The following is a 24370-nucleotide window of genomic DNA, read 5'->3' as shown; positions in this document are numbered from 1 at the left end:
AATATATAATTTTTGTTAAATACCTGTAAAAAAAATAAAAGCAGCAGAAGGGCAGGCAAACGGGAATCTACCTTATAGATCTCTGGGTTTTTTGCAGTAGATCAGCATGGGGTTCAGAATTTCAAAAGTTAAACAATAGCAATGTAAAAAAAATACCACAACTGAATATCTTTTCCCACGGCTGCCCTTGTGCTAAATGCTTCTCTTTCAGCCTCAGTGTAAAACAGGACTATCAAGACTATGCTTTTCTGCAAATCAGTGTCAGAAAGTTTTGTGTTCCTGCTCTATGGTAACTCAGGTGTAGATCTGTATTTGTACACACACAGGTTACCCCAGTGTATGCCTCATCGTGGGGTTTAGTGGGTAACTGACTCCATCCCCTCCCAACCCACCACTTTGAATTTGGCTCCAGCTGCTAAGCACATAATGAATCCCACAAGTTTGCCCTCCCCTACACAGCAGTGGACTAGGACCTGACTAGACCCAGCTGCCAATCTCTGCTCAGCCAGAGAATGTACAAATGGACAAGCCATAGCTTGGAGAAGGGCACCCAATTAAAACAGCGAGAAGGGTTTGCAAACAGTTCAGCTCTAACACCAGGGAAGCCTTGGAGTCACGGTTGAAGCATTTCCAAATCTCAGGAAGCTGCCACACCATAGGACTGACTATACGAAATCCTTAGCTGCTCAGGGGCCTGAAATTTTACTAATTTTCCACGGCAAAAAGGGACCCACTACAGAAAATGTGGGCGTGCAGTTAACTGGCGGCAGGTTACGTTTCTCTGCCCCGCAATCTCTCCAGGCCCCTTGTATTCTGGGCTCTGATGGTTCTGTGAGCTCAGTGGATTCCTGAGCAGCTAGCACTGACTTTGGCCTCCTGAGAGTATGAACATATTTTATTTTTCCAGTTTTTCCAGGCTGGGAGCTGTCCCTTGCAACTTTGTCAAACACCGTGCAGAGTGTAATAATAAAAAAGAAATCCTTTTTAACCTTATCATCTGCTCTGAGCCAACGGGATAAACCGCGATCAGTTTTAGAAATTTGCAGAAATTGTGGAAAAGCAGGTGGACATTTCCCCTAACCCGGGGGTCGGCAACCTGCGGCTCCAGAGCCGCATGCGGCTCTTTAAAGCCTTTGCTGCGGCTCCGGGGCGGTGGCGAGGGGAGGAGGCGAGGGGCGGAGGCGAGGGGCAGAGGTGAGCAGCCTGCTGCCCGGCGGGCGGGGCGCCCTAAAGCAGAGCGCCCCTCGCGCGGGGCAGACATCAGCCAGCCCCACAAGCTCGGGGGACAGCAGGGAGGCGCAGCGCCGCCATCCCGCTGTTCCTCGACCTGGTTCGGTTTCCCCGACCTGCTTTTGGGGGGGAAATAAAGGGAATTTTTTCCCCTTTATTCCCCCCCAAAAAAACTAGGTGCGTCCTATGGGACGGAGCATCCTATGGGGCGAAAAATACGGTATTTTTATAATGATGAATGCCTCATTATTAATTATTATTTACATCAGGCACTGATTATGATTTATGGTACGCTGGGGCCCTGATTAATTTTCTATGGCATTTTGGGGCATTGATTATTGGGCATAGCAAGTCGCGGTCGCGTGGAATTTGTGCTTTGTGACCGTTTGAAGTGGGGTTTTTTTCTTGGGAGGCTGGGCGGCACGAAGAGAGGGATTATTTTTATAATGACGAGGATGACATTGGGCCCTCATTATTAATTATTATTTACATCAGGCACTGATTATGATTTATGGTTCACTGGGGCCCTGGTTAATTTTCTTTGGCATTTTGTGGCATTGATTATGCAGTCGCGGTCACGTGGAATTCCACGTGGAGTTAGTTGCCTGAAGCCCCTTTTTAGTTGCTTGAAGCCCCTTTTTAAACTTAAGCAGGTAAAAGTTTGGTGAATTGCTGCCAAGAAGTGTGGTGGAGTCTCCTTCTTTGGAGGTCTTTAAGCAGAGGCTTGACAACCATATGTCAGGAGTGCTCTGATGGTGTTTCCTGCTTGGCAGGGGGTTGGACTCGATGGCCCTTGTGGTCTCTTCCACATATGTATGTGAGCAGGTCTTCTCCAACATGAACTATATTAAAAACAAACACCGATCACGCCTCACAGATGACAGCTTGCAAGCCTGTGTGAAAATGAAGGTGACGTCTTACAGCCCTGATGTGCAGACACTGAGCACTGAGGTTCAGGAGCAAAAGTCCCATTAACCTGGTTACCTGGTTGTAAATTAAATATTTTAATTAGCTATTAATTTGTCCTTTTTGCTTGAGATTGACAGCTGACTGCACGATCCTGTATATATAGCATTAAGGCCAGAAACAATATATGCAGTGTTATATTTGTTTTAAATGTTGCAATGTTGTTGTTGTTGTTGTTTTTTCGGAAACGGGTCCAAGTGGCTCTTTTTGTCTTAAAGGTTGCAGACCCCTGCCCTAACCACTAGTAGGAGGCACACCTGACTGCAGCATGAGGTTCACATTTGATACATGTCAGCAATTAGCATGCGCAGGAGAGGGGTGGGGAAATAAGGACCCTGGTTCAGCTAACAGCACATGGATGGAACAGCCGTCACACCGTGGAAGATCCAGCCCTAGTCTCTGGCCGAACCTTGGCAGAGATGGCTGGGGGTGGTGACAGAGAGGAGAGGAGAATGGCCCAGCCGCTGTGCCATGACCTGAATAGAAGTCTTCCCCACCCCCTAGACAGCCTGGCACCAACTGCCATCCCTCATTAGCGCAGAGATGCAGGCGACCGCACAAAGCAGTGTCATGGAGGTGGGATTCCGGCCATGGCTGAGACGGAGGTGGCCGAGGGAGGAAAGGGAAAGCAGTGGCTTTCCCTGCTATAGTCAAGGTCATTACAGTTTTCCTCCATTATCGCCGCTGCCACCACCACTTTCTCCTCAAGGGAACAAGTTCTGCCAGCCTGGTACATGAATCTACCCTCAAAAGAGGAACCTGCCTGCCAGATGATTCACTAATCTTGCTCTGTGGGCATGTTTTCCCTGTCAGAGGGAAACCCGGCAGGGAACTGTTGAGTGTGTCTCTCTCACATACACACAAGCCCGGCCGAAAAACATTCAACAGGAGTAGACCAAATTCCTCTCGCAAACGGGAGGCTGCAAGCTTTTGAGCTCTGTGTCAGCTAACGGGAAAGTTATTTCGCCCACTGGGAAAAGGTTTTGTGTAACTGACGCTTGTGTGCTCTTCAGATAACAGGCGCAAATCTGTCAAAATGTACAGGGCATATTTGGAGAGCTCGGTCTCTCCCACATCTCATCCTTGACAAGAAAGAAAGAAAGAAAGAAAGAAAGAAAGAAAGAAAGAAAGAAAGAAAGAAAGAAAGAAAGAAAGAGGTAGATTGGAATGGAAAGGAGCATAAATGTAATTATCTCCGATGAACTAAGGGGAGTCATTGGCATATTTTAGCCTTGCTCGGGAACAAGTCCCGTCTGTTCAGTGGAGAAATGAGATACTTATTCCCAAACTTGACTGAGCTGCCACTTAATGGCTTTCTAGAGCCACACTGAGCAGTTTTGTGGGCCTGGGGAAGGGCTTAGTAAACACCAAATATGTGGCTTCCTAGGCCCTCAGCAGACTCATATAGGCCCTGCAGTTGCCTAGCAACCACAGAATGTTCATCATCTATGCTGGGCTCATCAAAATGGCAGACTGGGGATGAGGGTGCAATTGAGGGGGGAAGAATAGTATATAAAGGGATGGGAAACAATGTGTGAATTTGGGAAACGGAAAAGGGTGATAAAAGAGCAGAAGTTGGGCTGTCAAGGTGTGGACTTTTAGGGATTCCCTCAACTTGGAACTATCCAGAGTGCTTACGTGCCCTTTTGGAACCTGTCTGGCTATTCCAATTAACAACTTAAGGGGGTGGAATCACTGTGGCTTTATTATATAAGCCCAAAGAAAGAGATGGTAGGCTAGGGAGTCAGTTCTCCACAAGACCAAAGGAGAACACTTCTTGTAGGGCTGGGCTTAAAGCTCAACTGTTATGACACACCCAGCATGAAAGCAGGTTCTGAATCAAGAGTTAGGATGACTAAAATCAAAGGCAAAGAGCTCAATTAATTTGCAGTTGTTTCTTAATGTCTTCCAAGCCACGTGGAAGGCTCCAGCAACTACCCTTTTGAGAAACAGTTTTTGGCTCCATCCAAGCTTCAGTCCACACACTTTGTCCTCCAAAGAGCTAATGAGGAAGCCTCAGGCCTAAACCACCAATGCTGCGAGTACTAGGGACAGGCTGGGGTGGAAGAAGAGGAAGAGAAAAATGGAACTGCTAATCTGCAACAGCAGCAGAATTCAGAACAAGCCAGATCAAGGAATCAAGAAGCCGCTTTAGAACAGATCAGGCTATTTGTCCATCTAGCTCACAGTATTGTCTACTTCAGCTGTTGGGAACCCATGGCCTTCCAGCTGTGGCTGAACGCTGACTCCCTTCAGCCTTGGCCATTGGCCGGGCTGATGGGATTTATCGTTTAGCCACAACTGGAGGGCCAAAAGTTCCCCCACACCTATTTTACTCTGCCTGGCAGTAGCTCCCCAGCATCTCTGGCGGAACGATGTCCCTCTCAGCACCTGATATACATACAACTCGTTTAAGTAAGATATGCCAGGAGTTGAGCCCAAGACTTTCTGTATACAAAACACACGCTCGACCACTGAGATATGGCCTCCTCTCTTACTGCAAAATCAGAACTTGGGGTCACCCAATATACCTGACTGACGTGATGGTGGCAGCTATTTTTAAATAAAAAGTGCTCTCTACTCTCTCTGCCCACTCTCTGCTTTTCTCTTCAGGATAACCTGCCTTTTTCTGGGTCCTCCTGTCCTATCCCAGCCCAAAATCACTGCAGGGATCCTGATACATCCAAGGGTGAGAGGCTAATGCTCAGGACTGCCGTAGGCTGAGTGGAACTGCTTCTGCTGCTTTTTATTTATCTGTGGTTGTGATTTTATAGTTTTAAAGTCTATAGTCCACTTTAGAAGCGACTGTATTCAGGAATTTATTGTATTGTATTTCAATCAATGGGCTTAGGAATGAGATCAGGTGGTCTGTGTGATTGAAGCATTGGACTTTGGGTGTTCACCAGAAGAATAAATAGCAGCAGACTGGCTTTCTGCACGTCGAGGGTGGGGGTGTTTCTAAGTGGGAATACGGATAAGGGGTAAATGATAAGCTCATTCAGTATGGGCTGTAGCCCTTTTAGCAGACTGGAAGACAGAAATTCCCCCTGCCTCTTGCTTATTACATACCTCTAATGTTTAACCAATTCCTCATAATTCTGCTGAGCAGTTTAGAATAGGAAGCAAAAGCTACTCCCATTTCCTTATCTCATTCTGCCCTGCCAGGCACTTTGCAAACAACAGAGTTGGAATTTGATCTGGGGGTTATCAAAATGGAAAGGGGGCACTGACAGATCACGGAGGCCTGTAACTCAGCCTCTGAGCCTGGCGACCCGCCAAGTTCAAGAGGGAGGGGAACGTGGTTCTGCAGAGCCAGAGCCACCTTTTATCAGAGATGAGTGGCTGTCTCTGACATTTCAGCAGGTAACATTTCAGGAGAACCAACAGGGAGCAACATAGGGATGGGCCCCAAATACCTTCCCAGGACAACTTCAAGGAACAACCCAAGAGAGGAACATGTGGTTTTTCTTCTATCCAGTATCCTCACAGAAGAGTCTTCTGTGCACCATCTTCTAATCTCTCCAGCCTCCTTCCCCAAGCTGCTGCTCTCCAGACGGTTTTGGACTGAGGCTGCCGTCAGTCCTAGCCAGCAAAGCTGTGAGCACCAGGTTGCGGAAGGCTACTCCATGGGAACAACCCACTATTTTGCCAAGGGAGGATATATTTTCCACCACGAGTGGTCTGGTGGCCAGAAGAATCCAGCTTCCTGTTCCTGTCCAGACTGTCAAGCTGTGCAATAAAAATATTATATCCACATCACACTTTCCTCCCATGAGGAAAGTCCAGTGGCATGCCTAAAACTCCCAGACAATTACTGACCAGGCCTGAACCTGCTTTACAGCTGCGTCATATGGCTCAGATGATGCCCTGGTCTGGTATGACCTAGCACTAAAGAGTTTTCCAGCTACAGAAAGCGCCAACATCAGACATCCCCAAACTTGGCCCCCCCAGATGTTTTGGGACTACAGTTCCCATCATCCCTGACCACTGGTCCTTTTAGCTAGGGATGATGGGAGTTGTAGTCCCAAAACATCTGGAGAGCTGAGTTTTGGGGTGCCTGACCTACACAGAAGGTGAGAAGTTATTTCAGTACAGAGGAAGAAGGCCTGGGGAACTATCATTCCTCATTAGAACAGAAGAAATGCTCTGCTGGATCAGACCAATGGGCCCACATAGTCCAGCATCCTATTCTCACAGTGACCAATTCAGATGCCTGTGGGAAGCATGCAAGCAGGACCTGAGCATAACGGCAGCTCTCTCTGCCTGCAGTTTCCTGCAACTGGTATTCAGAGGCATATCAGCACCTTCCTCAAGGACTCACCTCAAGGTGCTAACTAGCAGTGGACCTTTGGTCTTCCCAGCCTGAGCAGGTGGTGGCAGGAGAACAGCGCAAGCACAAACCCACACATTCCATTGCTGATTTTCCTTACAAACAGAATGATGCACACTTCTGCCTAACTGCACCTTGTTCAACACTCCTCACCTCAGTTTGTTTTCCAGGTGGATCTGGCCCACGGACTGCCGTTGAGCCATTCCTGCTATAGGAGACCAGTATAGGAGCACCACCTAGGAACAGGTCTTTCAAGCCTGAAGGATCTACATTGAGTGTTTGGGGTTGTTTTTCACTAGAACCCCCAAGATCCACTAACTGGAGCCTAGTGCAAAAGATGGACATTGGGCATTAAACCCAGGCTGAGCACTGGGATTAGTTCTGAAAAGCAGAAGAAAAGTGGGCTCCTTCTCCTTCCTAACAAACATTCACTCCTGGTTATAGCCACTGCCCCCAAGCATTCTTTGTGCCAGTGGTATAATTTGGAAGGGGATCGTTTTGTTGTTGCCACTGTTAAACAATTGGGAGTCAGAAATCTTTGTTTATCTATCTCAATTCAGTGGTGATATATCAACAGGTTCCAATTCACCTTCTGCCTACCCCTGCCTTAGACCCCAAACAATCCACTCTTAACTCAATTGGGAGGCGGTCAAGGGAGAGCTCACAACTCCCCTTCTAACTGCTTGCGCTTGCTCCAAATGACATTTGAAAAATTATTTCTATATAAAAATGTTTATCCCATCCCCCTTGAGTTGGGTTTTAGGTAGTGTGCCTTGCAGTTTGGTTGTGCATGGGGGAGTTGAGCGTATCCTAACCATATTATTCACACAACAACCCTGCACAATAACTTAGGCCAGGGTAGCAGATGTGTTGCCCTCCAGATGTTGTCTGACTCCAACTCCCATCAGCCCCAGCCAGCGTGGCTAAGGGTTAGGAATGATGGGAGCTGTCGTCCATCAGCGTCCGGAGCCTACCACACTGGCCATTCCTGAGCTTAGAGAAACAGCAACTGCCCTGAAGTTGCACAGTGAATTTCACAGCTATGTAGTGATTTGAACCTGCTTATACTCCATCCCAGCCAACGTGGTACCCTCCAGATGTTTTGGACCACAACTCCCATCAGTCCCCCACACGGGCTGGCTGGGGTCTGAAGTCTCAAACATCTGGAGGGCAGGTTGGCAATGGCTGCTCTTAACAGCCATACAGGCTCCACAACCCATCTTAACAGCTTGGGCAACACTTGCCAGCCTGGCTGAGGCCACCCGGCTGGGAATGAGCACTCACCGGTCGCAGTCTGGGCCAGCTTCTCCTTGGTTTTGAGGGCATGGGCCCGCTCCTCCTTAAGACGCTCGTCGTCTTTGAGGAGGGCCACTAGCTGCTTGGCCTTCTCCCGCACGTTGACTCCCTGGTCCTTGCCATCGCGGTCAACGTACTGGAAGTCTTTTAGCGTCTGGATGGCGTAGATGTTCTCCTTGCATTGCTGCGCCACCCGCTCCGAGCCCGTCTTGATCAGGTATTCCATCAGAGTCATGGCCTGGAAGAAGAGGGAGAAAAACAGGCTTCCAGCACACCTGATCCCTGGCCTTGCTGGCTGAATGGCAACAAACATACAGAAGGTGCCAGGATGAGAAAGGTCATTCAAGTATTATAGGAGAGGGAGAAAAGATTGTGCGTAATTCTTCACAGAAGTAGAGTGATGGAAGAGGCCCAAAGCACTAGCCAGAGGGGCTTCTAAAAATGAGATCTAACATTTGTCCGATACCAAATCAGAACAAATGTTCCAATAAGGCCAGAACAGTTAACTCCCCAACTGGCAGAGACTCTAGTCCAAGGTCTCTGGGAGGGACCGTCTTCTCAGCCTTGTGCCAGCCAAGATCCTTCAGCGCTTCTCTTCAAAACTTTCACTTGTCACTCTGCAACCATGAGGCTTCAATTTGGAGAACCACTGGGAAGTAGCAACGTCATCAGTTCCACCAGATATAGGAAAGCTCACACCATGGAGAAGCAAGCACAGGCAAGGCGCTGGGGGAGCTCAAGGTTTTATATTTCCTGGTGCAATGGAAAAGGAATTGCAAAGCGGTACTCATGGCTGTTTCCCTGCAGCTGAGAAAACGTCTCTGTGCCTTTCTGATCTGGCCTTGCTGCCCCATCTGGCAGTAACCCCCCCCCAAACATGTGGTCCCCTACATCTCACCAAAACCCAAACCCTGCCCTTGTCTGGGAAAAGGCTGCCTATCGCTGCTTCACCCCAAGTTGCCTGGGCCTGAAATTGAGGCCTCAAACAGGCAAAGGGCATGTGCTACAACTGAGCTAAGTAACCTCCCTCGATTTGGCAGAGCCGCCTTTCATGACCAAGGGAAACTGAATCCACCACCGGCCGAGCTCGTTACCTTATAGACATGACGCCAGTTTTTGCCGTGGTCGTTGAGACGCTTCCAGATCATGCTCATGATTTCGGAGAAGGCCACCACGTTGTAAGTGAGGTCTGCGATTTCAGACATGAGGGAGCTGGACGGGCCCCAAGGGTCGTTGGACGTGGCCTCCCGCACCTTGATCTCCGCCTCAGAGTAGTTGTGCACGATGTTCTTCATCTGGCGGCGCAGCGAGGAGGTCGACATGGCGGCGGCTGTCAGAGTGGGCAGCGGGGAGGGCGGCCTCCCCTTTCCCCAAGCTTCCCGTTGAGGGCTTTGAGACGGGCCCGGCTCACGCCAGGAGAGGTGGCCTCCCGGGTCCCGGCTGGCTTCCTGAGGGGCAAGGCCACCGCAGCCGCCCTGGTGCTGCTTGGCTGAGGGTCCCTAGTGTGCCGCGGGCACCCTCCGAAGCCATCCAGGCATGGCAGCCATTCCAAGATGCGCCTGGCAAGAGAAGGAGAGCAACTTTTTAGTCTGTGGTAAGAGAAACGGTCCCCTTCTCCAAGGCTTTGCTGCTTCAATCTGTATCTCTCATTCTGATAACTGGTAAAGGATCCAGAAGGAGCCACCCTTTCCCTCAGACCAAAGGAAGTCGTCTTCCGCCCCTTCCTCTTTTCTAAGAACTCTCCCTATCTTTCCACATTATATCAAGCTTCTCTGCACATTCTTGAGGGCTAGACACTTTAGAAGCAAACAAAACCAGGAGAGGGGGGATTCAGAACTTCTGCTGTTCAATAGCCGGGCAAGAGTTTCCTGTTCTGGATTGGAAGCAAAAAGGTCTCCAGTCCAGCACTTCAAACAGAGGCGAACAACGCCCGCCTTCCCGGGCAGCCTTCCCCAGTCTTGGCTCTCCAGAGTTTGGTGGACTACAACCCCCATCATTCCCAAGCAGCAATGTCAGGGATGATGGGATTTGCAGTCTAACAATTTTTGGAGATCCAACCTGTTGGGATGTGGGAGGCTGGCCCAGAGAGTGTCACCCCCAACCCTGTTTAGGGACGGGGTGGGGAGAAGATGGGGAAAGATGAATGATGCTTGCCATACCCTGCCTCTGATCAAAGGAGCATCAGGCTCCAGGATCAAGATCCACCGTTCAGAAAATTTATTTTACATTTTTATTCCATGCTTCCTCCAAAAAGCTGAGGGTGACTTAAATAGTTCCCTCCTTTTATCCTCACAACTGCCTTGTAGAATAGGTCAGGCCAACATACAGCAACCAGCCCTAGGCCACTCCGGAAAGCTATACAAGCCAGCAAGGAGTTGAACCTCAGCCCTCCTCCCCTCCCCAATTATTTCATAACGTAACAGGAAAAAACACCCAAATAACTAATAAACCACCACACGCATTGCCAGATGACGTTAGCAATAAGAATATCCCACTAGTCTTGATTTAAACATATAAAGTAACACAGGCAGGCCAAATGAAATTGGTGATGATAAGCCATGCTTTCAAACATAGAAAGGGCAGCGCGGTATTCAGTCCACTGGGTGATAGATGGTAGATGCTTGTGTGATCGCCCTAGTCTTAAGCCTAGCACTCCAGCAACTACACATACATGGCACACATACACAATATACACTTTCCTCAAGCTTCCTATCATCACGTACGGGATTCAACAATCTCTCTCCGCACCTGTGGACTAGGCAAAGCTCTCGGGGTCTCTAGGAAGGGACAAGCTGCTGGGAGCCGAGAGGAGCTGGGGCTGGAAGATGTGCAACTTGCCGCATTTGTCCCAAACCCATCCGCTGCTTCCTGGAGCCCCTGGCCCTGCCTGACCCCCAAACATTCTTAAACGTCAAAAGGAAGGAAGTCCACATTGCTGAGGAATGAGTCACTGTGGCCAGATTCTGGAAACTTCCACCTTCCACCCCTTTCCGGTTTTTCTCTACGCTGCCTCCAAGCCGTAGAATTCCGAAACAGGCACACTGGAGGCGGCTGAAGAAGATCCATTGGGAGAGGGAGGGGTCTCACACCCTGACCCTAAGAGGACAGGCATCTGAGACCACCACATCGTGGCATGCGTGCAACACTCAGCTGAATGGAGCTTAGCTTAGTGGTGCTCCTGGCTTAGGAACCAGCGGCTATAAATCATTGCACCAATGTGGCTCCCCATCCACCACCTACTCGTGCTAGCTGGATCAGACTATAGTCTCTAAGATCTCAGTAAAAGGGGACTTTTCCAGGATCCCAAGGTGGCCTTTGTTAAAGATAGCTTACAATTTTGTAAAGAAAAGTTATTAAAGTTGGAAAGAAAGGCCATCATAATTATTTTATTCATCAACCTGTACGGAAAGATGGAATAACCAGTTATAATAAGCCACCAAAATGACAACATCCAGAGAGCCACATATTCCCCGTCCCCGATGTAGAAAGATTTATTCAACATCAACTTTAGCCAAGCACTGATTTCTTAACGGTTAGAAGGAAATCCACTGAGAAAGTATGGTGTAGTGGTTCAAACATTTATTATGCTTATCCTTTGCCCTTTTCTCCAAGGAGTTCAGGGCAGTGGGCTCTCTGCCCTCTCACAACAACCCTGTGAGGGAGCTCAGGCTGACTGGTCCCAGCTCACCTATGGTGAGTGAGGATTTGAACTCAAGACTCCCCCAACTCAAGGGTTCAACCCAGGCACAGCCTACATGATGCCCTCCACGTTTCTGGACTAGAATTTCCATTATCCCTGAAGCTGGGAGCCCAACAATGTCTGGTGGGTGCCCTGTTGGCAACCCCTGCTCTAACCGCTACTCCACATTGTCTCCTCTTTTATTCAAGACTGAGTTCTGTTGCTTCAACTGTGTGGAAAGGTGGGTTAAAGCTTCCCTGAACAAACCCGATCCACTCCCCCCCCTCACCTGCGTTCATCCCAATGTCTCTGAACTTGGCCAGAACCCCAACTCCAAAAACCCTCTCAAAGAACACATCTTTGGCAAAGGCCCTCCCTCCTTCACACTCTCTACCGAACGGTTTCCAAGGACAGCTGCTTTCGCTAAGGGAAATGGGCCGAAAGCCTCTGGTTACGGGCACTTGTTTCCCCGCCATCATTTTTTAAAATCTCCCTTCTGCCCTCCCTTCCTCCTCCTGCATCCCAGTGTCTGGCAAGAGAACGGAATGATTACTTGGACTACTAACAAAGCCTCTGGGATAAGAGATTCCACCCCTGGCAGTGTCTCGCATTTGATGAAAACTCTTAAACAATGAAAAACATGGTATTGCAAATCCAAGTGACGTTTACAGATAACTGGAGAGAGATAAAATAGTTTTCCTTGACGAAACGAGGAAAATAACTGGTTGGATGTGTGTGTGGGGTGGTGGTACTTATGAATTCATTGTGGGAGTTTAGATGAAACAGTATACCACTAAATCACTGTATCCTTACTGTAGACAGCAGGGATTACAATCCAATTAGACTCCAGATTTTTCAAATTAACTAGCAAACTGACTGCAATGATGCTTCCCGCTCTGACAAAGGCATCTGTCTGAGCCCTGCTTCCTGTCTGTTTTCACTCCATCCTGACACCATGGAAAACCGCTACTGCCATCTGGGTTGGATGGACCAGCGGTCTAACTTCATAGGAAAGCATGTGTAGAATCTTGCATCCAACACAGAATGCGGTGACCCACGGAGGTCCTAGAAAGAATGTCAGGGTTTTTTAAATTAGCAAGTTGCTAGACCTCATGAATTAAGAGAAAGGCTGCTTCTATGAGTTTATTATCAGTCAGCTTCTTAGCCCATCTGAAATTCTTTTTGCCTTCTTTCTCTCTGGAGGCGAACCCTGATAGTATTACCGGCGCCCTCTGCCACACCTCAACATAACCCTTTTAATTGTGATCTGCCTTGCAAGCCAATCTAGACTTGAAAGGGGAATACATGATGGTAAAATAAAGGATGTGCCTATATATCTGAACGCATGCAATGTCTGTGAGAAGTTTCTGTGCCTTGCAATGGATTTTGGGTACAACATTGAGTATGACGCTTGGGTAAAACTGTGGGATGAGAGTATAAAATTTACAGCATGAACCACCTTAAGAGAGAATATAATGAAAATGATGTATCGTTGGTATTTGACACCTGTTAAAATGGCGAGAATGTATAGGATGAGTAGTAAGACATGTTGGATATGTAAAGATATAGATGGAGATTTTTACCACATCTAGTGGACATGTGAGAAAACGAAACAGTTTTGGGAACTGATTTATAACGAATTGAAAAAGATATTCAAATACACTTTCCCAAAAAAGCCAGAAGCTTTTTTGCTAGGCTTGATGGGAGAGGAAATAGAAAAAGCAGATCAAAGGTTCTTTATGTATGCTATGACTGCTGCCAGAACTTTGTTAGCCCAAAAATGGAAAGTACCAGATTTACCAACAACAGAGGAGTGGCAGACGAAGATGGTGGATTATGTGAATTAGCAAAACTGACCTGCAAGATCCGAAATCAGGAGGAAACAAAATTCCAAAGAGATTGGAGTAAATTTATGGACTATATAAATAATAACTGTAGAAATCTGAAGACTCTGGCAGGACTGAAATAAATCTTATGACATAGACTGCCTGGGTATAAGAAGAAACTGGGGGTAAGGTGACTGAAGCAAGAAAACCTGTTGAAGGGAGGGAGGGAAGTCAATGTTCACCAGAGTGTTGGGAAAGAATGTGGGTAAATGACTGTTGAGTATTATTGTAATTTGTTTGTTGGTATTAAAGGAAAAACCAATAAAAAGCTTTTTGTGTTTTTTTTAAAAAAAGAGAAGTTTCTGCGCTTTGTACTGCTTTAGTCTCTGCTATTATTTGTCTCTCCAGGCTCTTCAGCGCACATCACTGACCCACATAATTGCTCTTCCCCTAGTATCGCGCCACTCATTCCAACAGCAAGAAGATAAAAGTCCACCAAGCTCTGTGAGAGCTGTGCTGTGAATGAAGTACCTTCTGAACAGCTTTACACAGAGCAAGGACTTTTCCACATGGAAGCTGGGGTAGTTTGTTCTACACACAGAATTTGATTTTCTTTCTGGCAGAACTTATTTCCCTTGCGCTTTGAAGTGCACTAACCAGGCACAGATGTCTGCATTCTGTAACTGCGAGGGGAGAAATTTGTACTGGATGTAGAACCCCATGTCCTCATAATTTTCTTTAAAGTTTCTAGTCCCTAAGGGAGAGACGAAGATATGTGGACAGTGCCTAATAAAAGAAGACCGGTGCACGTGGATGGATTTCCTGCCTTGTTCTCAATCTGGCCATTATCAGAAACAGAATGATACAAAACCAGCACAATCACTAAACTGTTGGGTCTGTATGTGAGAAATGCAAGTTATGCCCTAGTTTGGCCATGAAGAAGCTTCAACCGTACCCCACCTCTCTGTGCATCTCAGAGGAAGTGCAGGATACAAATAATGTCACAGAGAAGCATACGCGAGCAAAAAACCCACAATAATTCTCTTGAGACCTACCAAAATTTGCTCCTCAGTGAAGCTTACATCCTCTCTCTAGTTCTGGTGGCTGATATACCTGTGTTCTTCAGTAAGAAAGGAGGAGACAGATCGGAACAGGTCCAGGGAAGGGGAAGGAAGATGGGGAATGGGATGGAAAACAAACCCTATGAGGAAAGGTGAAAGGAAGTAGGCATATTTCGTCTTGATATCACTCTTCAAGTATGGATGGAGGCAAACACTTGTTTCTCTGCTGCTTTAGAGGTCCAGACTAGATCTGGTGGGTTTGAGTTACAGGAGGGCAATTTCACTCAAGCATTAGCGGAAATGGTAAGAGCCGCTTGACTAATAGTAATAATAATAATAATAATAATAATAATAATAATAATAATAATACCTTTTACATACTGCTCAAAATATAAAAATATCTCTAAGTGGTGTACAGTGGAACCTCGGGTTACGTCCCGTCCTCCTTATGAATGCTTCAGGTAACGAGCTCCGCTAACCCGGAAGTAGATGATCCTGGTTACAAACTTTGCCCCAGGATGCGCGCGGAAATCACATGCCAGCAGCACGGCAGCAGTGGGAGGCCCCATTAGCGAAAGCGTGCCTCATTTTAAGAACAGTTTTGGGTTAAGAACAGATTAAGCTATGAATTAAGTTCATAACCGGAGGTACCACTAATCAAACTCTTGGATTATCCAGGGCAGACAAAGGAAATACCTCTCTCTGCCTACAATGCACACCCAAGTCACAGAGTTCAGTGCCACAACTTGCCTTTAAAAGGGTGTGAGGAGAGGCAGAAGGAGGGCAGCTTCATCTAACTGAGCCGTCATTGGCATGACATGTGGGTGAACGCTATTGCCTCCATGACCTGCCTGTGGGCTTCTTGGAAGCATCTTAGTCACTTGGGCCTGATCCCACAGGGATCTTCTTAAGTTACAATAACCTAACCAGTAAAGCAACTAATTTACAACTAAAGAGTGCATTTACACTGTCTGGCAGGGTAGAATTCTTTCCGGAGTTGCTTTTTTCTGTTTCACTTCTCCTTTGCCTACATTGCTCAACTCGCCTGCCTGCCTGACCACACTGTTACCCGTGCCCTAGAAATGTAAATGTAGTTAACAATCCAGAAGTGGTCTGCAAGCTGCTTGCAGGCCATGCACCTCTCTGCCTGTTTAGAGATAACAAGGTGCCCAGAACCAAGTGCTGGTACCAAATTACTAGGCAGAGCAGTTTGTATTTGCTTCTTATTTGTTTAGAGTAAATATTCATAAAGTGAGTGAACTGCAGGTTTAAAAAGTGTGAAAACAGTACACACAATCAACCAGGTGGGCACAAGTGGGTGGTCTCTCAGCAAAACCCCCAATGGTGATCCTGGAGCCATCTCAGAGCCAGCAAAAACTTACTGGCCTCTGACATCCAGTCATAGCAACATCATAATATATCGTTACTGGCCACTCCAATCTCTGCCGAGTGATGCATGAGATGTCAGGGGTCTTGGTGTTAACCAGGGTTTTTGTTCCTTTGGAGTGAGGCACGGCAGAGATTGTAGCGTTGTTCAGAAATATGGTTTATTTACACATATTTACACTTGGGTTTTGATGGAGGAAGTGCAGAACATTACACCCCAAGAGTGTCTCTCATTTATTGGGAACCAGGGAGAGGGCCCTCTCGGTAGTGGCGCCTGCCCTGTGGAATGCCCTCCTGTCAGATGTCAAAGAAATAATTATACAACCTTCCATAGACATCTGAAGGCAGCCCTGTTTCGGGAAGCTTTCAATGTCTGATGTGTCGTGTGTTCTTTTATATTCTGTTGGAAGTCACCCACAGCAGCTGGGGCAACCCAGTCAGGTGGGCAGGGTACAAGTAATAAATTGTGGTTGTAGATGCTCCCCTCATAAGTTCAGCAAGCTTGGGTCAAAAGCAGACAGCCTCTCCCGACCAGCCTCACATGCAGTTCTCCTCCTGCCCTCTCGCCTTTTCAAACCTTGTTTTAAAAATGCCACATTTCCCCCCTCCAGCCTATGACACCACCCACTGCCCACTAGGAACTCCCCCTCCCAGCCTACATCATCAAATACCGAAATTCTGAACCTGGCGTTTGTTTCTGCTCACCACCCCCTCATGGGAGGAGGAGCTCACACTCCTCTGCTGCCTGGCACAGGGTAACAGTGCCTATTGCCCATTACCTTCCTTTGTACTACATGGTGGTTCTTCTTCCAGGTGGTTCCTGGCCAGGAAACTGAGTCAGCCTGCAGTATTACACTGATAAGCTGTCTCGCACCCAGGTGAAGACTTCAAGGATTTAGTTATCTACATTTACTAACTGCAGAAATTATTGTGAGGTAGGGGAGGAATCTGGTATCCAAGTCTTTTAGAGGAATCTATCCCATCACTCACAACCATATGACCCATGATGTCACAATTTATAATGCTGGAACTCAGGAAAGTATTTATTCGTGTCTCCTCAGACTCAATAGCTGTATTCAGACAATCCTCCAAACTATTCTCCTGTCTGAAACCCTAGAAAGCTGCTGTCACTCTGCCAATAATGCTGAGCTAAATGAACCGATAGTCTGATTCAGTACAAGGCAACTTCCTCTGTTCCTATCCTGAATCTAGCCACTATCTGACAGTGGGTCACACTGATTTAGTTTCAAAAGATTATACATGTTGGCTTAACATGTCAAATTTAACCTCTATGTGTGTGTGTTTGTTTGTTTGTTTCCTCCTTTTCTCTTTGACAAGACTCAAGGCAGCTTACAGATAAAAATGAGACCCACTAAAACATAGAAAAGACAACAATTCAAAAACCAGTAATTTTTTTTAAAAAAATAAACAATACAGTGGTACCTCGGGTTAAGTACTTAATTCATCCTGGAGGTCCGTTCTTAACCTGAAACTGTTCTTAACCTGAAGCACCACTTTAGCTAATGGGGCCTCCTGCTGCCGCCATGCTGCCGGAGCACAATTTCTGTTCTCATCCTGAAGCAAAGTTCTTAACCTGAAGCACTATTTCTGGGTTAGCGGAGTCTGTAACCTGAAGCGTATGTAACCTGAGGTCCCACTGTAATGTTATTTTAAAAATATGTTAGTTTTATTTTATTTTTAATTGTGGATTGTTAATTCACCTTGTAAGATCACCTTCCCATTTTGTGTCTAATCAGCTAGTAAGCATACATAGCCAAAATCTCACAGGCCCCAATGAAAGCTGGCAAAAGAAGAACCAAAGCAGAATTGTGGGTCTACGAAAGCAAACAGGAGCAGCCAGATGGTGGAATGTACACCCAAGAATTCGCCTTGAGAAAGCAACACAAATTTCTAGTGCTCACAGCAGGAGCAAAACATTATTATTATTTATTAAATTTGTACACTGCCCTTCATCCAAAGATCACAGGGTGGTTCACAACATAAAAAAACAAAACAAAAAGAGAACAAAATACATAAAAGCAAAACAGTTAGGAGTGACCCTAAAATAGTTCAAAGTCAGACAGCTGGAAGATCAATTCTGGTCTTACAGTTCTGTACCTTTGCCTGCCCCAAGACATGCATCTTTCCCAATGACCATTAAATCTCTTCTGTCTCACCTGTCCAATCCCAAGGTGCCTGCCCTACTTTCATGCCTCCTCTAATTTTAAACAAGTCCTTACTACTGCAAGACATAATAATAAAAAAGAGGAACTTGGCATATGCACAGAGCACCTTTGCTTTGCTACAAGTACCCACAACAAAACCACAGGGGTGGCTTCTACGCATTAGGCCTGGAGGAGTGAGGCAGAAAGCAGGAACAGGCCACGCTCCAATTTCTCTTCCTCCTACTCCTCACCTTGAAAACTCAAGCAAAGGAACAACAGGCTTCGTGGCAAAGCCAGCGCTGATAGGCAAAGGGTCCCACTCCTGCATCCAGGATGAGAACCAAGCTAGAAAGTAAAGAAGTAAAAAAAATAAAGAAAATCCAGGTGTTTATACAGGCAGAGGAGCTTGCTTGGATGAAAGAGCAAGTGGCCAAAGTATAGCCTCCCCCGCCCCACCCAAAATTGCTTCAGAAGCAAAGATTTCACAAGGAACAAGCTTAAGCTTCCTGTAGCTCTGAAAAGCTGAAAAATCACACAATATTCCCTTTGCTGGAGCCTACCATTCCATCTCCAACAATAGTCAGCCATGTGTCCCAGGACATGTGTCCCCCTGTTGCTCATCCACAGCATCTAGTTAACAAAAGGTTTGTTATCTCTGCCAAGGGAGGTTCCATCATCATTCTTGGCCAGCAATCGCTGACAGGTTTTTCAGTGAATGTACGAAGAACTCTAAAGCAGGCTTCCTCAACCTCAGCCCTCCAGATGTTTTTGACCTACAACTCCCATGATCCCTAGCTAGCAGGACCAGTGGTCAGGGATGATGGGAATTGTAGTCTCAAAACATCTGGAGGACCGAGGTTGAGGAAGCCTGCTCTAAAGGATCAAACCACAGGCCTACCTAGCTCAGCATCCTCTCTCTCTCTCACCATGGCCACTCGCAGGCTTATGGGAAGACCAAAGCAGGACACAGGTATCTTTTCACTCTCCTGCTTGCGTTCCCCAGCACCTGGCATTCAGAGGCATACAAATCCTGATCCTGAAGCCAGTACAGCCACCCTTTGACAGCTTTATCCTTTCTTCAAGCTGCCTGGCTCATTGGCTGCATCTTCTGGAAACAAATTCTGTTGTTTGCATTGTACAAAAGCAGCGTTGGAAACTCAAATGTATAAGTTTGGTACCAAATGGCACCTTAAACCTTGCATACTCGGACTGTCTGTTTGCCGGGGGTTGGACTAGATGACCCTCAGGCTCCCTTCCAATGCTACACTTCTATGACCTCAACTACCTTGCTTGACTGTAGCTTGCTCTTACAACAATTCACTTGGCCCAGTATACAAGAAAGAGAAACACACAAAGTAGAAATGTAACTGGTATTAACTATGGACCAAGGCAGAGATTTTAAACTGTGGTCGCCAACACAAATCTCCACGTAGTCGCAATTGGATACATCCCAGTAGCAAAACGTGCTTGGGAAATTTTGAACACTATGCTAAAGCCACCAAAAATCAGACCGCCAGCACATTTTGTAATGAACATATAGCAGAAAACAGTATTTCTTTGCTGCTCTCAACCAACTCCCAATCAATTTCTGTCAATTACTTTTCTAGTATTTCAAAGAAAAGAGTGTAATTTATCTTTCTTCTCTCTCAACACCATTCATAATTTTCTAACCTCTAACAGGTGCTCCCCACCCCCAGCAATCCTGGAATTCATTAATATTCTGTATTCTTTTTAAAATGTGCTGGGGGGTGTCATTGGGTTGTTGTTTTTATTTTGATTATATATTTTGTGGTTTTATATTTTGATTTTGTTCTGTGAACCGCCCTGAGAACTCCGAGTATCGGGCAGTATATAAATTCAACAAACAAAGATAAAAATAATAAAGCCCCACTACCAATTTGCTGGAAGTCGGCAGGTGCTAATCCTTCTATTTTAACCAAGAACCACTGAATCAATTCCTTCCCAACAACTTGGCAGCGACATAACTCATCTTGCATTCACAGGGCCAGCCTCACTCCAGAGATGCCAGAGAGCGCTCCCTCTCCCACTCACTCTTGCAGGACACGCCTGTCCCGTGAGCTGATCTTGGGTGGTTTGAAATGAAAGGGCAGTAACAAAATCTAACAGCCCGGAAAGAGGAAAGGGCACATGGGTTGCTGCCACACAGCCTCCTGGCTGTCCTCCACCACCTCCCAGCCATGTTCGCCTACAGACAAGCAGCCACTCACCTGGGCACAACGATCTCGGTGTCCCTTCTTCCGCAGATCTTCCAGGCAACTTTCTCTTGGTCACACTTTTTATGAGCCCCAGGTGAGTGGAGGCTCTAGGCGGGCGAAGGAGTCAGCAGCAATATCACCCCCAAGAGCCTCAGGGTCCAGAGAAGGTGCTTCCGCCTCCCCACTTCCCCCAGCCAGGGGGCATCGCCAGGGGTCTCCTTTGGAAAACGGGGGGATCTTGACAAGTTGGAGGGTTGCAAGGGCCGCCGGTGGAAGGAGCTTGCCAGGCCACCGGGGGGGGGTGATTTAGGAGTGGGGCTTTCCCGGGGAACGAGGCCAAGAGGGGTTTCCAACAGCGATCGTGAGGCGGGGGGCACTTGGATCGGGTAGGGGGCTGGGTTCAAAGGTCACGCAGGCAAGAAGGTCAGAGATCACTCCGAGGCCGGCGGGTCAGAGTTCAGAGCAGCTTCCTTGGGCAAAGGCTACCTGGGGTGAGGCGTCACGCTGGATTCCGGGTCAGGCGGGCAGCGGGGACGGAGGGAGCGGGGAGAGGCGACGGCTCCGTCCCTTCGGAGAAACCTCGGCCTGGCCCAGCCTGAGGGAGGACTCCGCCCCGGACTCCCTCGTCTCCCTGGCAATGCCCAGAGATCAAGGGGGAGGGGGACCGCTCTACCCCAGCCCCTCTCTATGGCCCTCGCGGGGGCTCCGGGCCTCTCCCGGCGGACAGGGTAGAAGCGGCAGCAGAGGCAGTGGCGGCGGCGGCGCCGGGAGGACTCTCCGCAAAACGGAAGCGGAAGCTCACCTCCCGCAACTTCCGCCTCCAGCGCTCGCCCACTTCCGCCCGCACCCTTCTTCTGCTACCGCTTCTATGACCGCTACTTCCGGCATCATAGAGATAATTGAGATGGAACTGATGTGAGACCAAGGGCAGTCTATGGGAGGGGTGTCGAGACGCACGGAGGCCGCCGAGATAGGGAAAGTGGGCGTTTCACGCAGCCTTGACTTCCGGTTTTTTTCCGCTGGCGGCTTGGCAGAAGCGGGGTGTATCATAGGAAAGTACGCGGGTCTCTCCGGCGCTACTTCATCCTGGCGTTGCTTTTCGTCTCGCACGTTCACTAGCTCCCCTGAAGTGATCTTTAAAATGGGATAGAGCTTGTGCCGGCATGTCAGTCAGAGATCGACCGTAGATATTTTGAGAATCGGGAATTGGAAATTACAATGTGCTGCCTATGCGGAACCAACACAAAAGACCAGCCCAGAAGTTTAGACGTAAAAGAGTCCTGCAACACCCTATTTATTTCCTTATGTTTATTGTCGCAGCAGGTTTTCATGAAAATATATATATAATAAATACGCACAAACATTATTTAACACATTAAATAAGATCCCAGTTAGAACGAGCAAGAACTCCCGTCTTGACCGCTGCCTCACTTCTGCCCAGTATGAACTCTAAAATCTAGAATATCTGCATTACTTTGTACGGGCAGCTCAGTTTCGTCCCAGGACTGAATAACGGAAATTAAATCAATGAGCTGATGGCAGGGCACCAGGTTGGCGAAGGGGCGCCTCCGCCGAAGCGAGACATGCTGAATTCGACGGATTTAACTCCCAGGTGTGTATAGGATCGGTCCCTATGCCTTGCATTGGAGAGCAAAGGGGAAAACTCAATAACATTGATTGCGCTGTTAGGGAATGTCACGAACAGCGGCGGCGTTGGTGGCTTTTCACTTTGTCTAGTTCTATAACGCCGACATCCCTTTGCGGGCGCACCCTCGGGAGTCGACCAATCGGAGTTGGCATAGATGTGCAGGAAAAGAACAGTGCCAACTGGGATCGCAGTCCCGTTTCTTTTGCACAGGTTTACGCGGCCACAGAGGCTGAGCAGCGGATCCCACTTAGAGTTACACCCGTCGCTTGCATACTTTACACTGAAATAATTGGCGCTTAAAAGTTCTAGATTTCCTGTGTTCTGCAGATGCTTTTTGGGAGTATAGGCAGTATTTACGGTTTGCTTTCTGCATAGGACGCCGCCAGCCCACCGCTCCAAACATGTAATAGAATCTTAAGAGTTGGAAAGGACCGCGAGAGTCATCTAGTCCAACTCCCTGCGATGCAGGAATCCTGCCCACGGCCATCCCTGGGTGGTCTTGAACCACCAACCTTCTGGTTAACAGCCAGACACACTTTCTTTTATTTAATAGCCCTCTCCTCCCAGAATTGTGGGAACTGGAGTTCAATGAGTTGCTGTTAACTAGAGAAATCAGGGACAATGGTCCTCGTTCTGTCTGAAATGCTCAACAGAAGTTCAGTTTCTGTGTTTCTCTAGAAAAGTAGAATGAAGGCTACAGCATCTTAAATCTGCACAGCAACTGTCATCCCGTCCCCCCAACAAATCAACACAACATAGCAATAGGGCCAACCAAAATGTCAGAAAAGTCAGAAGTGGATTGTTGCAATTGGTTTGGTTTGGAAACTGCTACAAAGCTGTTAAAGAGGTGCCCTGCCAACAGCAAACACCTGTATTGGAAAAAGCTGCCAGCCAAATTTAAGGTCTTGCTGTTGACATACAAAGCTTACAGCCAAGTTATACAAGCTATGAGCACCTTACCTTGTATACTCCCACCTGGTGACTTTGATCGCCAGAAGAAACAGTGCTGGATGCTCCTGGATTGGTCTTATGTCGACTAAGACCAGAGGCTTTAGCATAGCAGCTACCTGTCCTTTAGAATGTGCTTCCAATTAATATCAGGCAGGCACAGATAATACTGGTATTTAGCAACCTGCCACTCACCTGTTTGCACAGGCCCTGCCTAAAGGTAGATTCAGCTGTGTTGATGCATCAGATCTACTGATTTGTAATAAATTTTACATCTGTTTATTGTTGATTTTGTGTTTTTAAACATTACTTTTTCTCTTGATGTTGGTGTTGTAATTTGTCTTGCAAATAAATAAGAACCTGTCATTAATAACAAGTCTTTGAAATGAAAGAGTTATGTAGAAACAATGACATTAGTCTCACTACAGGCAAAGCAGATTGCTTTTTTGACCTATAAAGCATGTGTGAATCCTGCAATCACCAGTTTATAGAATGAATGAATTAATAATTGAAAATGTAAACTCCAGTAAAAGTAGTTACTATTCCCTAACCAGGACACCCAGGTCATGGCAGCAGAAGGGAAACATACAAAGAAATAATGTTAGGTGGTGCACTAGACAAGACCCCACCTTCAAATGGCAGGCTCACAGCCCCTCATGCTTTTGCATAGACAAGACCACAAACCACCCGGCCCATGCTTGGTTACCAATGTGATATGAGTTGCCTCAGTTTCATCCCAAAAGTTGTACACGTTTGACACTCTGAAACAAGAATCAGAGCAGCCCTGAAACACCTGAACTTAAAGCTTGTGTTTATTGGCACTAATATATACAGGCATCCTCCCACTAACATGGCATCTGCGTGCAACTGCATATACGCTAGATGCCAGGAAATAAATCGATTCAAACCTAGAAATGAGAGAGCTGGAGAGTACTGTGACTCACAAGGAGCCTGAAGGGGACATCAGTGAGGATGGAGGAAGCCCCAGAGAGACTGGAGGTGCAGCGGAGCTGTTTATGCTGCTCAACCTTCCCGCCTAACAACTGATGTGCAGGGTAACACTGCAGCCTGCTGCTGGCTTTAGTTCTAGCTGTGGGTATTTTTGGATACAGTATTTTTTGTATGGATTGAAGAGAGTGTATCAGAGGTGTTTAAAGGGTTTTCCTCACTTTATAGGATTTCAGAAATGGGTGTGGGAGCCCAGAATATAACTCTTGCCTAAGGGGTGGGGTGGGGGAGACACACACCTGTATTTCTTCAGACTGCTAGTGTTGACCTTTTTGGTTTGTTTGTTTTTTTAAAAAAAATATGTACATGTTGAGAAAGTGTCCAACATCTCAGCATCTCTCAAAAGCAATTTTTAAAATCAAACGCATCCATTCTTAAGGAAATCAGCCCTGAGTGGTCACTGGAAGGACAGATCATGAAGCTGAGGCTCCAATACTTTGGCCACCTCATGAGAAGAGAAGACAGTGTTCTCGAAGCCACAAACATGAGTCTGACCAAACTGCGGGAGGCAGTGGAAGACAGGAGTGCCTGATGTGCTCTGGTCCATGGGGTCACAAAGAGTCGGACACAACTAAACAGCAACAGCAATATATTTTCCATTAACCACTTTC

General features: G+C 47.2%; 2 protein-coding genes and 1 long non-coding RNA gene across 11 annotated transcripts in view; 2 read left to right on the top strand and 1 right to left on the bottom strand.

Annotated features, from left to right (window-relative positions):
- The window catches only part of EPN1 (epsin 1), a 33797-nt gene extending 12843 nt beyond the window's left edge, over positions 1-20954 (bottom strand). For 6 of the 9 annotated variants that reach the window (XM_082195942.1, XM_082195944.1, XM_082195946.1 and 3 more), the window contains exons 1-3: positions 20168-20952; positions 8917-9381; positions 7811-8060 (exon numbers count right to left, since the gene is read on the bottom strand). In XM_082195942.1, the coding sequence (XP_082052068.1) occupies positions 7811-8060; positions 8917-9144 (478 nt within the window). In that variant the 5' untranslated portion in view covers positions 9145-9381; positions 20168-20952. Of the gene's footprint in view, positions 1-7810; positions 8061-8916; positions 9382-20167 lie in introns of all 9 variants that reach the window. The other 3 variants (XM_082195939.1, XM_082195940.1, XM_082195941.1) reach the window with 2 other exon arrangements.
- On the top strand, positions 2963-7267 carry LOC309517005. The gene is made up of 2 exons (XR_014213114.1): positions 2963-4885; positions 6697-7267. It is a non-coding gene; the product is annotated as an uncharacterized lncRNA (long non-coding RNA).
- An 819-nt stretch (positions 20955-21773) lies between the features above and the next one.
- TBRG1 (transforming growth factor beta regulator 1) overlaps positions 21774-24370 on the top strand; it is a 202480-nt gene continuing 199883 nt past the window's right edge. The window contains exon 1 of the mRNA XM_082195965.1: positions 21774-21813. Coding sequence (XP_082052091.1) covers positions 21789-21813 — 25 coding nt within the window. The 5' untranslated portion in view covers positions 21774-21788. The remainder of the gene's footprint in view (positions 21814-24370) is intronic.

This window comes from Podarcis vaucheri (genome assembly GCF_965113315.1).
Source record: "Podarcis vaucheri genome assembly, chromosome: 13".
Taxonomy (NCBI): Eukaryota; Metazoa; Chordata; class Lepidosauria; order Squamata; family Lacertidae; genus Podarcis; species Podarcis vaucheri.
Note: the sequence above shows the minus strand (reverse complement) of the source record. Positions and strands in the feature narration are given on the sequence as shown.